This window comes from Meleagris gallopavo, chromosome 24, assembly GCF_000146605.3.
Source record: "Meleagris gallopavo isolate NT-WF06-2002-E0010 breed Aviagen turkey brand Nicholas breeding stock chromosome 24, Turkey_5.1, whole genome shotgun sequence".
Classification (NCBI taxonomy): Eukaryota; Metazoa; Chordata; class Aves; order Galliformes; family Phasianidae; genus Meleagris; species Meleagris gallopavo.
Window position 1 is genome coordinate 1,779,032 of NC_015034.2, and position 15,758 is coordinate 1,794,789.

Here is a 15,758-nt window from a genome sequence, read left to right on the forward strand (position 1 = left end):
AGCTCGGCACTGCGGGCTCCGGGCTGCGGAACATCGTCGGGAATGCGGCGTGTGCGGGGCTGCGGGCAGCGCTGGGATACCCGCAGCGGTCGCGAGGAGTGGCGGAGCCGTCCCGAAATGATGGGGCTGCGAGATCGTGGACTGTTCTGACAGCGAGAGAATCCAGCACCTGGCAGACAATGCGAGTGTCTGCGCTTGGATGCGCGTACGCGTGGTGTTACTGATGTACGTGCGATGTCGGGGTCCGTCCCCACCTCCAGCCTGGCACCTCGGTACGCTGGGCTCCGATAGGGCCGGGCACCGCGCATCGCTGGACCCGGCTTTGAGGGCTGCACAGAGCGTTCCCTCCTGCTGTTGCGGTTTTACAGAGCAAGCCTGAAGCAGGCTTTGTAGATCCGAGCACGTCCCTCTTGTTGTCGCCTTTCTCGATCTCTCCCCGCGTTCCCGCTGGGGCTGTGCCTCCATCTGCTGCCATGGGACACCATCCGCTGGTCGGGCATTGCCCGTGGGTCCGGCACGGGGCTGGGCCACAGGTGGCTGCTGGGCAAAAGCATCCCTTGTAGAACTGAACTGAATGATGAGAACGGGGGGAAGGCTGATATTACTTAGTATTTCTTTCAAAAAGGCATTTGTGACCATAAGGGACCGTGTGTGTGTTTAAATCGGTGCTTCATATGCAGCTTCATATGCATCTGGAAGAACTCTGGGGTGGATCTCAAATTGGGGAAGTGTGGTTGGGATCAGACCCCGTGAGCCCCAGAAATGTCACTGCAAACCATGTGGGGTATAGCAGGGCTGTTGCTTTAAGGAGTTTTAGTTGTTCAACTAAAATTTCCCATCCAGGACGTTTCAGGCTGAAATAGGATGGTTTGGTTTGGGAGTTGTTATGAGGAAGCACAGAGTATCCTTGGGATCAGTTGGTGGCTGTGGTCTCTGAGCCGTGATGTGCTGTGTTTGGTTGTGGCTTTGGCCAAAGCAGTGAACCTCAATCACTGACCTGCTGAGCTGTAAGGGATGCAGGTGAAGTTATCTTAAAGCCTCCTCTGAAACAAATGGCATTCTGAGATTCTGTTTTGAACTGAGTTTAAAGAGAAATGAAATGATTGTAGATAACCTTCACGCTGCGTTTGTCTGTTGGAACGAATGTCTGTGCAGTGCTTTGGGCTTTTATTTTACAGCAAACAATGCATAGACACTGAGGGAATTTGAAAATGAGATGGAAGTTGCTAATATTTTTTTTACCTCATTGATGTATTGAAACTAATTTTGGGTTGCATGTATCCAAATAAAGATGTCTCTAAAACGTGAATGCTGGTTTTGCTCTGCATCTCGATATTAAAGCCTAAAGCTACGTGTTTCATCGTGTTCCTACATCTATGTGCATTTTGTTGTAAATAAGCACCATTTAGGGATTTTTCTTCTTCTGTTGTGACAGTACCAGTGCAGCCACTGCATCTCGCTTCTGGTTTTATTACAATAAACGCTCTGCTAAGTCTCCTCATGGAACAGGGCTTGGTAGAGCAGCGAGCCATAGGAGCGGGTGGATCAGTTTGCAATTTGGGGATTTTTATTTTATTTTTTTTTACTTTGCCTTTTTTTTCTTAATATTACCCAAAATACATGGTCTGGAGAGCTGTGAATTTAAGGCATTGCTCTGATCTGGGAACCCAAAGGACAAACCAGGTTCTGGGCAATTGAGCTCTTGGAGGAATAACGCTTTAGGAAGATAAAAGCAGCCAATTCTGGTGATGCTGAGATGAATCCAATGGCAGGGACAGGACTGATAGGCGAGTTATTTGTGTCCTGGTTCTACCTCTTGTCTGGAATTTAACGCCATCCTTGCACAAATTAGATGAGCTTCTGTTTGCTTCATTACGAACGGGCTGGAATTTCATTTGTGTATCTAGATTCTCTCAGTATTTGCAGTGTACCTCATTGCCACCAGCTTAGAGCAGTCCGGGAGCCACCGCTGCTGCTTTTATTTGCAGAGCGACGTGGATTTGCTGCGCTGCATTCAAGGAGCAGGAGAGGCTTTTTGTGTCCTGATTTCTGCATCTGAAGGAGGTGTGTTACGTCTGGTGTTGCGTTAGATTGTCTTCAGTTCTCATTCTCTGTTCCTCGTGCCCCGCTGAGAGTAAAGCTGTTTATTTGTTCCTACGTTCACCAGTTTACTACCTGGAATATTTCTCATGTGCTGACCTCAACTGAACAGACACCGTCAGCGTATGGATTTATGTGATCTTAAAGTACCAATGTCACCAGGATCTCAGCAAAGTGCAGAACTGAGATATTAGCAACTGACACGGGGTAAACAAAAACCAAGGAAAGGCACGAGAGCTGTGTGCATCAATTGTAGGACTGTGTTCAGACCAAATAGTTTTGCTGCATGAGGAAAAAGCATTCATTAAATTAACAAATCCCATCTCTGAACCATCCTTCTACTCACCATGCCTCTGTTTCTCTGCTAGTGTTTGTCTCTACTTCTCAGCTGCTCAGGGAAGAAACTTCTTTGACTTGGAGCTGTGGTTACTGAGTAGTTCGTTGCTTCTCTCTCATCTCCATGAAGATACAAGCTTGCTTTGCTTGTGCTGAGGTCTTCCTTTGTGTAGGAGGAGAAAGGAAGGTTTGAGAGAGGAGGATGGGGAAGCCTGGGGGCTCAGAAAGCAGCATTTCAACGCTGCCATCACAACGTGGAAGTTGTTATGCTTTGGGACTGACAGCATCAGTGCTTGTATTATTTCTTTTAAGTCTCTGTTCAGTGTTGTGTTGGCTTCCAGTCAGTCCTGCTCTTTTCTGCATCTATTGCTGTGCTCATCTGTTAGAGTGTAGTTCATGAGATGAAGTGGGATAGGAGAAGTGTTTCTATTGAGTGTAAGGCTGACTTTGGACCTGCTGTAGAACACTTATTGGGATTGTTTTAATTGTTCTCTGATGCTGTTTGGATGTATTACTGCTTTGCTCAGAGCACACTGAATTTTCTGCATCCTGTGGCAGCCAACGTTGGTGCTAAATGTTGCTTAGACAGAAAGCTGAGAAGTCGCACATATTGATCCCATGTTGGGAGTGTGGTGCACGCCTCTCCATCACGCTGTTCCTTTCTGATGTGTGCATATCTGGGTGATATTCCCTCCTGTCTTTCCAAAAAGGAACCCCTTCCCTGCAAAGCAGCGTGTTGTAGTGCTGCTTCTCCCTGGCACTTGTGCTTCTCCACATCCACGCTGTAGAGCTCTGCAATTCCTATCTCTTCCGATGCAGAGAACGAAGCTCAAGCTCTACAAAGATGAAATGAGCTTTCCAAGCTATGAAAGAAAATGTCCATCTTCACAGAGGCAGGGGACTCTGTATCAGGATGAATTGTTAGCAGTGAAGAAGAGAAGCTAATCTGATGGTTGTTTCACAGCGAATTACAGAATGCAAACATCAACAGTCTGATACGAGCCTAGATGGAAAATTACTTATGGTGCAAAGGATCCCGCAGGGCCATCTGATGTATGTTTTCTGTATTTTCAGCCCTGCTTTCTGGGGAAAGGTGGAGTCAGAGGGAAGGAGCAGAATGTTAACACCAGAGGCTGCTGTTTCTGTTGTTTTCGGCAGCTGCCGCTGTTGCAGTGAAGCAGATGGTCAGCTTCATTTCTATGAAATGGTTTGATATATATATATTTTTTCCATTTCTACTTTTAGAGAACCCCAATTGCCACATTATATCGCACTGCCTCACCTTATAACATGATTATTTGTAAGTATGCCCTTTTTTTTATACTTAACCATATCTTACGTGGTCCATAAACCACATTGGAGAGCATCTTGCCAAGTAGGCATCGAAAGCTTCTAATTTAAGTACATGATTTGGTGACCTCAGCCTCAAAATTCTACCTCCATCATTTTGGTTTGTGTTTTTTGTCCATTTCCCCCTTCCCATCTCCTTTTTGAGGTCTTTTTTTTAAGTACCTACCAGGACCAGCAGTAATAAAGAATGAGCACATTGTGGTGCAGTTCCATCTGTTGGGGTGATGGGCAGCACCCAGTGCCCCTGCTGGGGTTTGGGGGTGTATTTGTAGATGTCTTCAGTATTTTCAAGGTGCATTGGATGCTTCTCTACATAAAATGGTGCAATAAAAGAGCACAGCTTATCTGCAGATGAAACCCATTGAGTATGTCTGGAGATAAGCAGTGTAATCAAAATGAGTGCAGTAGGAAATAGTGTTGGTGGGTGAATGGTGGTGGTGTTGTTCCTTATATGGGTGCCTGTAGTAATGATAGGAAAACTTGAAAATCAGAAGCTTTTTATTTATTATTCCTTTGCAAAACATCCAAACTTTGCAGCTGTCAGGAAGCACAGAACACACAGCACACCTGCTCTTACCTTTTGTTGAATGGGCAGTTACTTCAAGTTGGATGTATTTTCTTTTTTTCTCAGCAATACGTTTTGTGGATCTCTGCTGTTTCTTCTTCAAGCACTTCTGCTTGTGAAATTAAATTGCTGGAGTCCTGGCGGACAATGGATGTGAAAGGAGCAAACGTGGAGGCTTCTTATAAATGCTGAATAGTTACAGAATGGCTTCCATGCTTACAGTGCTCCCAATAATAGATTGCAGTGCAGAAAAACAAATTTGCTCTATTAATTGAATTCACCTGTCATATAAAACCACGTCTGATCTGCAGTTCAACAGATGCGTCTGTGACTTTTATGGTGACAAATGCTTCAGGTTAGCAGTGTTTTGGGCCAGATTTAAAACCACTGAGGGTCCGTGGTAAGCCATTACCCTTTGAAATATTAATTTCAACTTCCAATTCCGAGGTATTTGCTGCCACTGATTTATTGCGAGGTATTTGCTGCTGCTGACATAGACAATAACGGATTTGAGTTGGAACTTTTTCTTATCTTTTAACTTTTTCTTAACTTTTAACATGGGCTGTTTGCTCAGGGTAGAAGAGTGATGCTGGGTGGCAGCTTGCAGTGCTCACCCTGTCACAGCTGCTGTGCAGCTCAATGAGGAGCAGCTGCAGGATGCAGGGTGATGCACGTCCTTACCATGTCCTAACCAAGCTGTGTGCTGTGCTCATTGTGTGGTTCTCAGAGCTCCAGTGATCCTGGAGAAATACCCCTACATCAAAGTAGCTCTCTCATTCTGAAATTTAATTATTTTTTTCTTGATATCTGTGTGTTTCTAAAGGCTTTATGAACTTCTTGATGTGGTTCATGGGCAAATGACTGGTAATTTCTCTATTTGTAAGAGGGAAAGTAGCTGAAAAAAAATGTTTAAGGGATAAATAAAAGTGGAAATAAAAAGCCACTGCCCCTATTTATCATTATATGTTATAGAGTCGTGTCAGATTTGTAGATCTGACCTGGAGTAAGGTGGTGTAACTTGTGCTAAATGGGGTCACTCAAGTTGAGATGCTGGAGATCTGTCTCCTATTTCTGCCTGCTCCGTCCAGCTGCGTGCACTCCTTGAGGCAGAAGGGAAGAGGGATTGCATGGAGCTTTAGGCTGCTCCAGAGATGCACCATCCTGACACGAGGAGGTTGGCAGTGTGTGTCACCCTGTTATTTAACCACGTATTGTGGGGAAAAGGCACTTAATCATACATTCCCTTTGTTACCAGCCCTTATTCTTCAGCTTTTCCTGGTAGAAGCAACTTCAGTGGTGTTAGATTAGTTTCTAAGAAGCAGTGGTGCTGTGGTAAGAGGGGAAACAAGTCATTCTTCTCCAACTGACACTTGGTAACAGTTTATGGCTGTCCTGAATACCTAAAAGCTTCTGTTAATACCAAATTTGCCACAGTAACAGCCAAACTCCCCCTCCGCTCCCACTTCGTTAAAAACGTAGGACTTATTTTGTGTCAAATGAGCTAACAAAATAAAAGATGAATTTAGAGTATTTAATCTGTCAGCATCAATGAATCTGAGAGGATTATCATTCCATTACTGCTAATAGATTTTTTCCAGAGATAACTCTGCTACTTGACTTGCCTATTTTTACAGATCTAATTTAGACTACGATTTAAATACTTCTGCTCTATTTTAGATTTGAATCTGTGAGTTAGTAATGTGGTACCTGACTTGTTTTGAGCTCGGTGACTTCACTTCAATCATTTGAGTGAGAGCATCTTTAATTCTTGATAAAGATTATGTGGTGTTTTCAGATCTGAGTTGTGCTAAACGTGACCTAAGAGTTGGAGCTGACTTCTTGCTGCCTTCCTGAGGAATGACAAAACAAATAGCATTGCCCTTATGATGGGTATCAGAAGGACTGATGCAGACCTGGTGCTTACTCACGTGTAGGGAAAGAGCCCAAGGATTGGGATTCTTATTTCCAAGGTCTTTTGGTGGTCATTGATATGTGAAGGTTTTTTTTTTGAAGACAAATAAGGATAACATCACTTCTTACCTTAAAGAATTAAAAAGAGTGTGTTCCTACCATCACTCCAAACGAGCTGTGGGCAGGAGGGAGAGGAGTACATAGCAGAGAAACTTCCTGACTCTAGATGGAGCCCAGGCTGTAGGATTTGACTTCGGTGATTGCAGTAATGCCCTCACAAAGGTCTTGCAGTCCAACAGTCCGACGTGTCGCAGTGAAAGGAAACCACACAATATCAGTATTAGTCTGCAAATAAATTCCCCCTTCACAGTGTGTGTTTCAGCAAATGGTTCCACATGACAGCGTGCCCCTGAGTTGTGTCTGAAGGTTAAGAAGTTTGTGCAGGTTGGGGTGATTTGTTGTTACTTTGGGGTTAGTGGGGCTGTCTTATCCAGGTGTGGGCGAACCCGTGCTCCCATTGCACTCTGAATTTAGCAGAAAACAAACCAGAGAGGGAGATGTCAGTGAGGGCTGTCGTGACCTCTTACAGCTGTAATCATCCCCAGCTCCAGCACTGCATCTCTGTAGTTTGTGATGTCAAACTGGATTACGTGGCTATTGAAACTCTGCTGTGTATTTCACAACCTCCTTGGGCTCTGTGTGTAATTAAAAGACTTTCATCCTCCAGCGTTATTTAGTGCCTTTCTCTAATTAGCTATTTCTGTGACCTTTTTTTAATACAAATATTATGTCTGCCACCTTTTCTGCATGTAAGAGTGAGACCCCTCCGCTGGTCCAGCAGTGATGGAATAGTGTAGGAGGGGGGAGGGCTGGTAGAGCCTTGTAAATCGTATCTGAGAGCCCAGAATATCATAGATAAAAGTAATAATTAATGTTTTACAGCTAGATTCTGAGTGCTGCCACTGGTTGGTGCAGCGGTATCTGGCCATCCTGCAGCCCCATGAATGAGATCATAGCCACTAACAACTTGGCAGGGCTATTCTTGAGAGATTTTTTGTGCCTTTGGAATGTCATTTATCGTTACAGTCCCCTTGGTCCTGCAGGGACAAAGGATACACTTCTTGTGATGGAAACAAATAACAAGCTGTGGTCCCCCTGTGTTTGGCTGCACTGTCATGCAGCTTGCAATATTCCATCATCTGAGCCTGTCATGCTTAACCTCTAAAGCAGCTTAACATGAGAAAGTAGAAGAAGCTATGAGTGGGGAAATAGAGCTGGGCCTGATGTTGGCTCATATTTCTAACCTTTACTTTCCTTGGGGGTATACCCATAAAGAGAAGAAGAAAAAAAAAAAACAATACAAAAAGCCCACAAAACGTTACCAGCTCACATCAAGATGTTTTTAATCCTGTGAAAGTTCTGTATTTAAAATGCTTTATTAAAGGTATAAAATATTTTCTATGGAGCTCAACCATTTTTCGTGGCAGAAAGGAAGAGGCTTCAATAATGCAGGTGTTGTTATAAGGGGAAGTAGAAAGAGGAATTCTTTTTTTCGGTGCACAGTTTCTCTCGCAGCTGTGAATAAAACGAAACCCCACAGCCCCCTAAACAGTTTGTTTTTTGAGATAGCTGCTCCCAGAATGATGTGTGATGTGTCCAGCCAAGGAGCCTTGTAAAGGTAGGACTGCAATTTGCTTCCTAGTGGTTTGGATATTTTTTTTTGCCTTATAAATGCAGAAGAAAACGAAAGGATAATGAAGACATTTGACTCAATCTCAAATGAGACCAATAGGAATCAACTTTGATCAAAATGTGAGGCCCCTGAGCTCTACATTGGTTTCTGATGGCTTTAGAAGGGCCAAGCTTTGTATGGGCACTCGAGGTTTTCCACCTGAAAAGACATCTGAAAGTTTGGGAGAGCAAAATGCACAGTGTTCCTAGAGCAGCTTAGCCATACTCTTCCTGACTTAGACTCCAGTGTCTGCAAGCAGGTTGTATTTCTTTGTATGGAAGGCTCACAATTAAATCTTAGCTGATGATGATACGTGGTGGTGGCTTGTGATGCTTCTCATGGGCTAGGCTGATGTAGCAAGTGGCTTCAAATTCATGTCTGTCATCAGCTGTGAAACTTATTTTAAGCCCAAGCTGTTCTTCTTGCACTGCTGTATATTTTAAATCTCCTACCATTGTGGAAAGCAGTAGGAGAAATCCTCTTGATGGCTGCTTAAAATCTCATCTCAATGGTTTTCAGCAAAGTAGATCCAGTGTTAATAAAGACTGAGAATGTTCCACGAATAGATTCCTATTCAGAGCGCTGAGATGATGTGCTGTATTTATGAACACGGATTTTAACCTCTAGGTTGTCATTAAACAATTTCTGCTGGAGATCAGCAAATCTCTGGTGGTTATTCCTGACCTATTCCACTGATCTGACGCTACAAATCTTTCAGTAAATTGTTTTAATAAAGAGAAGCCTATAATGAGGCAACTATGAGAATGTCATTTCATCATGTTAGAGGTCTGTAAGACTTCACACAGACAGGTGGCTGTATTGGCTGCCTACCTGCTTCCTTAATTCAGTTTAGCAGTCAGAAGAGGACAGAGGGAATAGCCCAGGAGTTGTTCAATTGCTATATGTTGCTTCTGAGATGCTTCAAAAAGAAGTTTGGTTGTGGTTTTTTTTTTTTTCAGTGCTGACATTTGAGACAATACATGTAATTTAATTCATAGCATGGTTGCAGACAATGCAGTCGTATTTCTTCTGATCTTTGTTGTTTTCTTTTCAAATGACTGACATGATTCTTGGTTATAATACTCCTCCTTATAGGCTGCTTGTTCAGTTAAATTTGTGTGTCTGCTACAGTGAGCAATCCTGAGTTTACAGTCAGTAGCTGCTATCCCTAATTCAGCATCTACTTTCTGTGCTTGGAGCAGTAACTGAGATGCTGCTGTGAGAATACACAATCTGCTTAGTTGCAAAGAGAAATTAGCATTTACACAGGAATCCCATTTAGCTTTCTCCTAGCAGATTTCTGCCTTGTAACCTAAAATCAGTGCATCTGGATCCGCTCTGATGTGGCTTTTCAATGTGTCAGGTCCAGCTGACACAGGAGACTTCGGACCACCTTCAATGGGTTGTGCAGAGATTCCTGCCAGCCTTTATGGCTTGCCTGAGCTTCAGGAAAATGTAAGGAATTCTCCATATCTCAACTTTCTTGTGCTTTTCCCTTATTTGTTAGGGGTGTAGGGATATAACAAAAAAAAAAAAAAAAAATCTGATTTCCCCAACAGTTTGGGCAAACTGTGTGCTTGCTGGACCTCTCCTAACTTTCCAAAGAATATGAAAGAATTCTTCTAAAGAATGGCCAACAAATCCTTACGTTAATAAAGAAATGCATTTTGTTGCACCTCTGAGTGAACTGGGAAGCTGTGGGTTTGATGAAGCACTCAAAGTGTGGGCGATGTGGCTGCTCTCTGACTTGGCTTCTCCCTTGGACCATTACTCTAACTGTAGATCACTGTAAACTACTTGCCTTAGCCTCCATTTCAAGCACGGTGGAAATGGAACAGAGGGAGCAAGTTATTTTAACAAGCACTGACTTGGATTCCGGCTCTTTTGTGTGTATTTATGTTATTGAAGGGGGCTCATGAAGCATTTGTGGCAGTGTATTCCATGTGGCGTTCAAAGAGGAGGCTCAGGAATTGATTCCATGGGCAGCCGTTGGTGGGAAATGGAAGCAAGTGTCAAGTAAAAGCAGTAGGCTCTTATTTATAGTGGAAGGAAACGCTGCACATCCCTATCTGTTCTGAAAGGGGGAAGCAGGAAAAAACACCACCATGTTCCTGTAGACCTGTGCTTGTAATACAGACACGAGAACATAACAATCCACGGTTTCTGGTAGCCTGGAAGTTGCTCCTAGCACAAATTGCACTTGGCCAAACCCAGAGCAGTTGGTTTAGCTCTGTCACAGCAATGACTAATGAGCAAAGGTGTGGGGTTTGAATGGTGCCACCTCCTTTCTGTCATTTTTATGGCAGTTAATAACCTGGGGCGTCTCACTGCATGTGGGTCCCTCCTCCTTTCCCCCAATTTATTTGCATCTTGTAAGAATGACCTTGTTATATTTCAAAAAGACAAATTCTGGAGAAGGTAGAGGCTGCCATAGCTGCTGGCTTTCCCATCGGCAGAGTTCTCTGGCTCCTAATTAGTTGCAGAAGAAATCCAGCTGACAAAGAAATAAAAGATGGAATTCACATACTCAGCTGTATACTACCAAGACACAAACAACTCCAGAATTTGCAACAGGGTCAGCAAGAATGGCTGCATTTTATATTTGGTGGACTGTTACTTTATGTTGTATAATGGAGTGTTACCTTATGGAAACATCAGAGATGTTCACACAGCCCAGTTCCATGCATGAGCTAGAATATAATTTTGCCCCGTGATGCTGAGCACCCCTCTGGAATCCCAGCAGAGTGTGGGCTCACTCAGCACAGCAGGAGATGATGAAATACTCTGAATTACTGCACCTCATTCTGCATTATTTCATCCTAAGTTTTGATCCTTCCCTCCAGGTTCGTAGCACGAGTTTAGCTTTGTTGCATGGCCTGAATCCATAACAGGTTCATTTGAGTCTGTCACCATGACCTTACATCTGACTGTTCATGCAGAATGTTTCTTCCTGCTTTTCTCCTTTATCAGAGAGCTTTGTGGAAAATAATTTCCATTGGTATCATAAGGAGGTTATGTTATATGGTATTTCGTATTCTTTTTAATGCTATGTCAGCATCTTGTTCAGAGTTCACTTTTTTGCTGCGCTTTGGCCATGTGTGATGAGGTGCAGGCACTGTTCTAGATAGAATTCAGGCTATGATGAGAAGACAGTTGAGAATAATTACTCTTTTATGCTGTGTTCTAAAAGGAGTTATCTATAAATATCTGTCAGGTTACTACTTCCTAAAAATAATTGTTATCTAGAGCAAAGGCTTTACAGAAACTTGGAAAGATTTGAGCTCCCACGTGCTGAAATGACCTTCATGCCATGGTCAGGGTGGGTTCCTTACCATCCTTGTGCAATGGTTCCCAAAGTGCTGTGCAGGAGGCAGGATGCTGAGCTGTGCCCTCCTGCTCCAGCTGTTTGAACACAGCCCCCAGTGCCAGCAGGGAGCATTGCAATGTTTTGAGGATTCCCTGAGCCCAGAAAAGTGTTATGATATTGCAGAGCTGCTCTGGGCTCTCTGCCTATGCAACTTCTTTCTATCTGCAGTTGCTTTATTACACCCAGCGTGTGTTTTGTCCTCTTTTGCCTTAAACTTAGCCCCAGAGACGCTATGGCCAGGCTTAGTTTACTTTCTTATGTCACCAAATGTAGTTTATAAGAGGCCTTGTCATTACACAGTGTTTTAGAAAAAATAATTCAGCTCTTGAAGGCAAGCAGAACAGATGACTTAAATAGATAGCTGCCTCTCACCTATGGGTACCCCCATCAGTTCTTTGTATTGGTCTGGCTGGGAGAGAGAATGACACAAACCTGTGCCAGCTCACACAAAGTTTGGGGAGCTCTTAGTAATGCTCAGAGCTAATGAATTATTGCTTATCAGATCTATGAACGTCACATCTCGATGCCTGCATCTTTAAAAGAAACTTCAAAAGAATATTTTTGTCTCTCAGATTCCCCAGTTTTTTTGCAAAAGGCTGAAAAACACTTTTTAGAACCTTAAACTGCCATCTTCTCTCAAATCTGTCTTGACAACTGTTTGATGGTATTATCATCACAAATGGACTTCACCAGTGTTGGAGATATCTGAGCAATTCTAAATGGCATTGGAGTTTGTGTAGGCTTGCTGCTGAGGGAAGAGCTAGATTAAAGGCTAAATGCATCTTGTGTGCTGTGATGTATCTGATGCAGTGAGTGGGAGTATTGTAGTCCACAAGCTGAAGTGAGCAGAGCAAGATGGAAAGCAAACAGTGCTGAAGACTTCCAGTCTGTTGAGATGGATACTTCGAGGCATTATGAAGGGCAACCAGAAGCATGGCTTCAATTTTTAACCAGCGTGATTCCTGTGGCTCTGTAGAATGAGCCTCTGGTTTCTCTTTTCCAAGCTCTTTTCTCACCATAAGTTTTAGGGACATGATTTGAGTGTCTGAGGGGAGAAAGGAAGTGTGTAATTCCCTCAAATCTTATTCTTGTAATCACTCCATCTCTTGGGCAGCTGCTTTAGAGCTGACTTGGAGTGGGCTATGAGTGATGCAGATGGTGGTTGTGTGGACGTGGGTATGATGGGAAGATGCTGGCAGTGGGGTGGGTTCCTGTATGCTGCCTAATGCTGTGACTGGCAGCAATTGACTTCTCTCCCTAGGTTTTTGTCTAAAATAGGGGCATTTTCAGACAACTGCATACGCTTTATGCCCGATGTGTTCTAGAAAGGACGGTAGGTGATAAGTTTGGGACTATTAGCTGTCTTGGTCAGATATTTTGTAGTCTTAAATCTCTCGTGTGCCTTTCTTCATTTAAACCACAAGAAGAACCTGCAGAACGTACAATTTTTTTTAACTATGTGACTAACCAAACCAAAAGGTGGCTCAGCTCTCCTTCCCTGTGGGCTTTCTCCTGTATCTCATAGACTGCGCTCATTGCTGTGGCTCCAAAGCAGTGCATGAACCACTTAATTCTACTCTTTCTCCATTTAACGAACGGACAGGAGGCTGTTATTGTTACAGACTAGGTGCTATGGGCCACCTTCACCTCTGTGGCAATCAGAAAGGTGATGTGATGTTTGCTGTGTGGGGAAGGGCACTGCCTGGAGTCCTGTTATAACTCATGAGGCTCAGAGTACAGAATCTTATGTCCTTTTTCTGGAAGGTGAGGGTAGCTTAGTGCACACCTTTGTTAATCCTTGGTTGCAAGGGTTGTGTGCTGGAAGCAGCCAGTTGCTCTGTACTGATGTTTCTTATGTGATTTCTGCACCTTTATGGGATCTGAAGTCATGTCTTTTGGCTGCCCTGTTTGCTGTCGCTGTAGATAATTCCTTACAAGTGAAGCAGGATGTTTCTAATTGCTGTAATACAAAAGGAGGACAAATGGTCAACTGAACAACTTTTTAAATAAAAAATACGCTTTTGTGCTTTGTTAGTATGTGATATCTGTCCTTGTCTTGGTTCTATGCCTTTCTCACGTTAAAACAAAGGATATTGGCTTGCCTTTCTCAGGGGAGGAGTGCTGATCTACTCATGAGGAGGTCTGGCTCACAAAGCTTGTGAAATCCAGAGGAAATCCTTTGATTGGCAGCAAGAATTGCCAGGGTGTTGACTTTGTGTTCTGCAGCCTCACTGGAGATCTGCTTTGATGCTGCCTTGTTTCCTGCTAACATGAAAACAAAAGTTGCTGTGCTCCCCATTTCTGGTTTAGCTGTTGTAAACGCGGCCCCTGGGGAAGCTGTTTGCTTGGAAATGATTTGCATCTTTGACAGCATCTTCTTCTCCCTGTGTTAAAAATGTAGGGCAGAGTCTGTCAGCAGTAGAGGCCCTCTCTTCATTTTTCCCTTCTTTTCTGTTGGTTGGTTAATTACGTTTGTGGGTCCAAAGAAAAAAAAAAATCTGCTGTTATGCAGGCAATTGACATTAATTTTGTAATAACTTAATCTGTGCCAAGGAACATAAAACAGATCAAAACCTAAACTCGAATGACTTTAAAAATGATAAAATAACAGCATGCAGCAGAGCTACAGTGTGTTATCCTTCAAACTTGGGAAGCTGTTGGAAGTTGGAATGTTGTGGTCCATCTCAAAGGGACCGTTTTAGTTTAATATGTTAAATTGCATTGAAGTATAAAAATAGCCTCTTCTAAATTACATCTGCATCATGTGACTTCTCAGACCTATTTACTTTCTTCATTTTAATCCTACTAAAGTTATGACTGAGAACATTATAAGCTTTTCTATTATATACATGGTACAAAACCAATTAGTCTTGCAGTGCTGGGCCTGGGATCCTGCTGGGGTAATGCACTCAGTTGTGAACAAAAGAAAGTTATTAGGATCATTTGCAGCAGGATGCTCTGGAAGCCACTGAAATATGTTTGATTCATTGAAGGTGGTTTCTGAGAAGGTCCAGCACTGTATTTCTTTGCCCTTTAGGTCCTCCTTGTGAGAACAGCAAAACTCCAGCCCCATAAATTGGCTGTGTCAGATTGAATGAGGGAGGACCTCTGTGAGTGTTTTGGAGCAAAGGGGCTCTTATCAGAAGTGATGGGGAATCTGTATGCAATGCAGCCCATGATGTGAGCACTGGGAGGGCTGACTGGGTCTGAGCTCTGAGAGTGTGAGTTATCAGCTGAGTGTGGCACAGGAAGCAGTGGAACAGCTATTAAATGTTCAAACCTTGCTAAGGGGATGTGTGTTTGGGGAAGCAGCCAATTGCAGCACTGTATCTACTGCTTTGACCCTCTTTCAGGACACCATTTTATTTTCTTTCCCCCTCTAACGACATCCCCACTCTCTGGGGATAGGTGCTGGCTTTGCATAGTGTAACAGCACAGATTCTGGCCTCATTACTTTTTTACCTTAAAGTTCAGAACTCGTTCTGAGCAGATGAATGGTTGGATGCTGTGGCATTGCCTCCTCCTGGAAGGAGAACAGCTCTGCAGGGGATCTTTAGGGTTTGAGATCCAGATCCTGCATCTGGTATGTGGCTATGGGTCATCCTGATGAGCACCAGGAAAGTGGAAGGATGAATGTTTGGTCCCAGCAGTAAATTACAGAAGCATTTGCTGAAAGCACCGTTCTGCTGTTTTCCATTTAAATAATGATTTAATTGCATGTGAATTATGTTGGGTCATTTTTTTAATTTTTTTTAGACAAATTACTGCTGTCAATGAATTTTATAAACCATGACCTCTACTCTGCAACCTTCTCTCAAAGGCTAGGAAAAATATCCAAGCTGCTTAACCACGATGCCAACTGTCAAATACGTCACTGTGCTTTGCCTGCCCCCAGCATTTGCTGTCACTTGGGGAGTCAGGAACGTCTCTTGTTGACTATGCAAGCATTTACTATCTGTCCACAGGACATTCTTTGCTTGATCAGACAACTTTAATATGATGTGTATTGGTGAGCGTTGTCTGATGATGAGGGATTATTTCATTCAGCATCCATACGACCTCTGAATCCCTTTACAGAGCTCTGAATCATTGCGTGGAATTGGATGTAGGATACTTTATAAGAATTCAGGATAGGAGCTATTGAAATATGTAATTAGAAAGGGCTTTTGGCACGTTTTCTGAAGTTGGGAATAATTGGTTGCTTCTCATTGTACACATACACCATAATGGCACATCAGAGGGTGTGACAGTCTGGTACCAGTCTGCTCCATCAGTACACTTAACCTTATGTCCTGATTTGATAGTGGAGTTGCTCTTTTAAGCATAACTGTTAATTAGAAGCAGATTGTTTACTGAGGTCACGTCAGTCACTGCCGTTAAACAATGAGTGCAAAAGT

The 15,758-nt window shown here is 43.2% G+C and overlaps 1 protein-coding gene across 2 annotated transcripts in view; it reads left to right on the plus strand.

Annotated features, from left to right (window-relative positions):
* Positions 1-15,758, plus strand: part of UNC5D (unc-5 netrin receptor D) — a 93,957-nt gene that overhangs the window by 4,624 nt on the left and 73,575 nt on the right. The window contains exon 1 of one of the 2 annotated variants that reach the window (XM_010723105.3): positions 7,858-7,940. The exons of the other annotated variant lie outside the window; for it this stretch is intronic. Within the exon in view, the coding sequence (XP_010721407.1) occupies positions 7,913-7,940 (28 nt within the window). The 5' untranslated portion in view covers positions 7,858-7,912. Of the gene's footprint in view, positions 1-7,857; positions 7,941-15,758 lie in introns of those variants that run through there. 2 annotated transcript variants of the gene reach the window in all.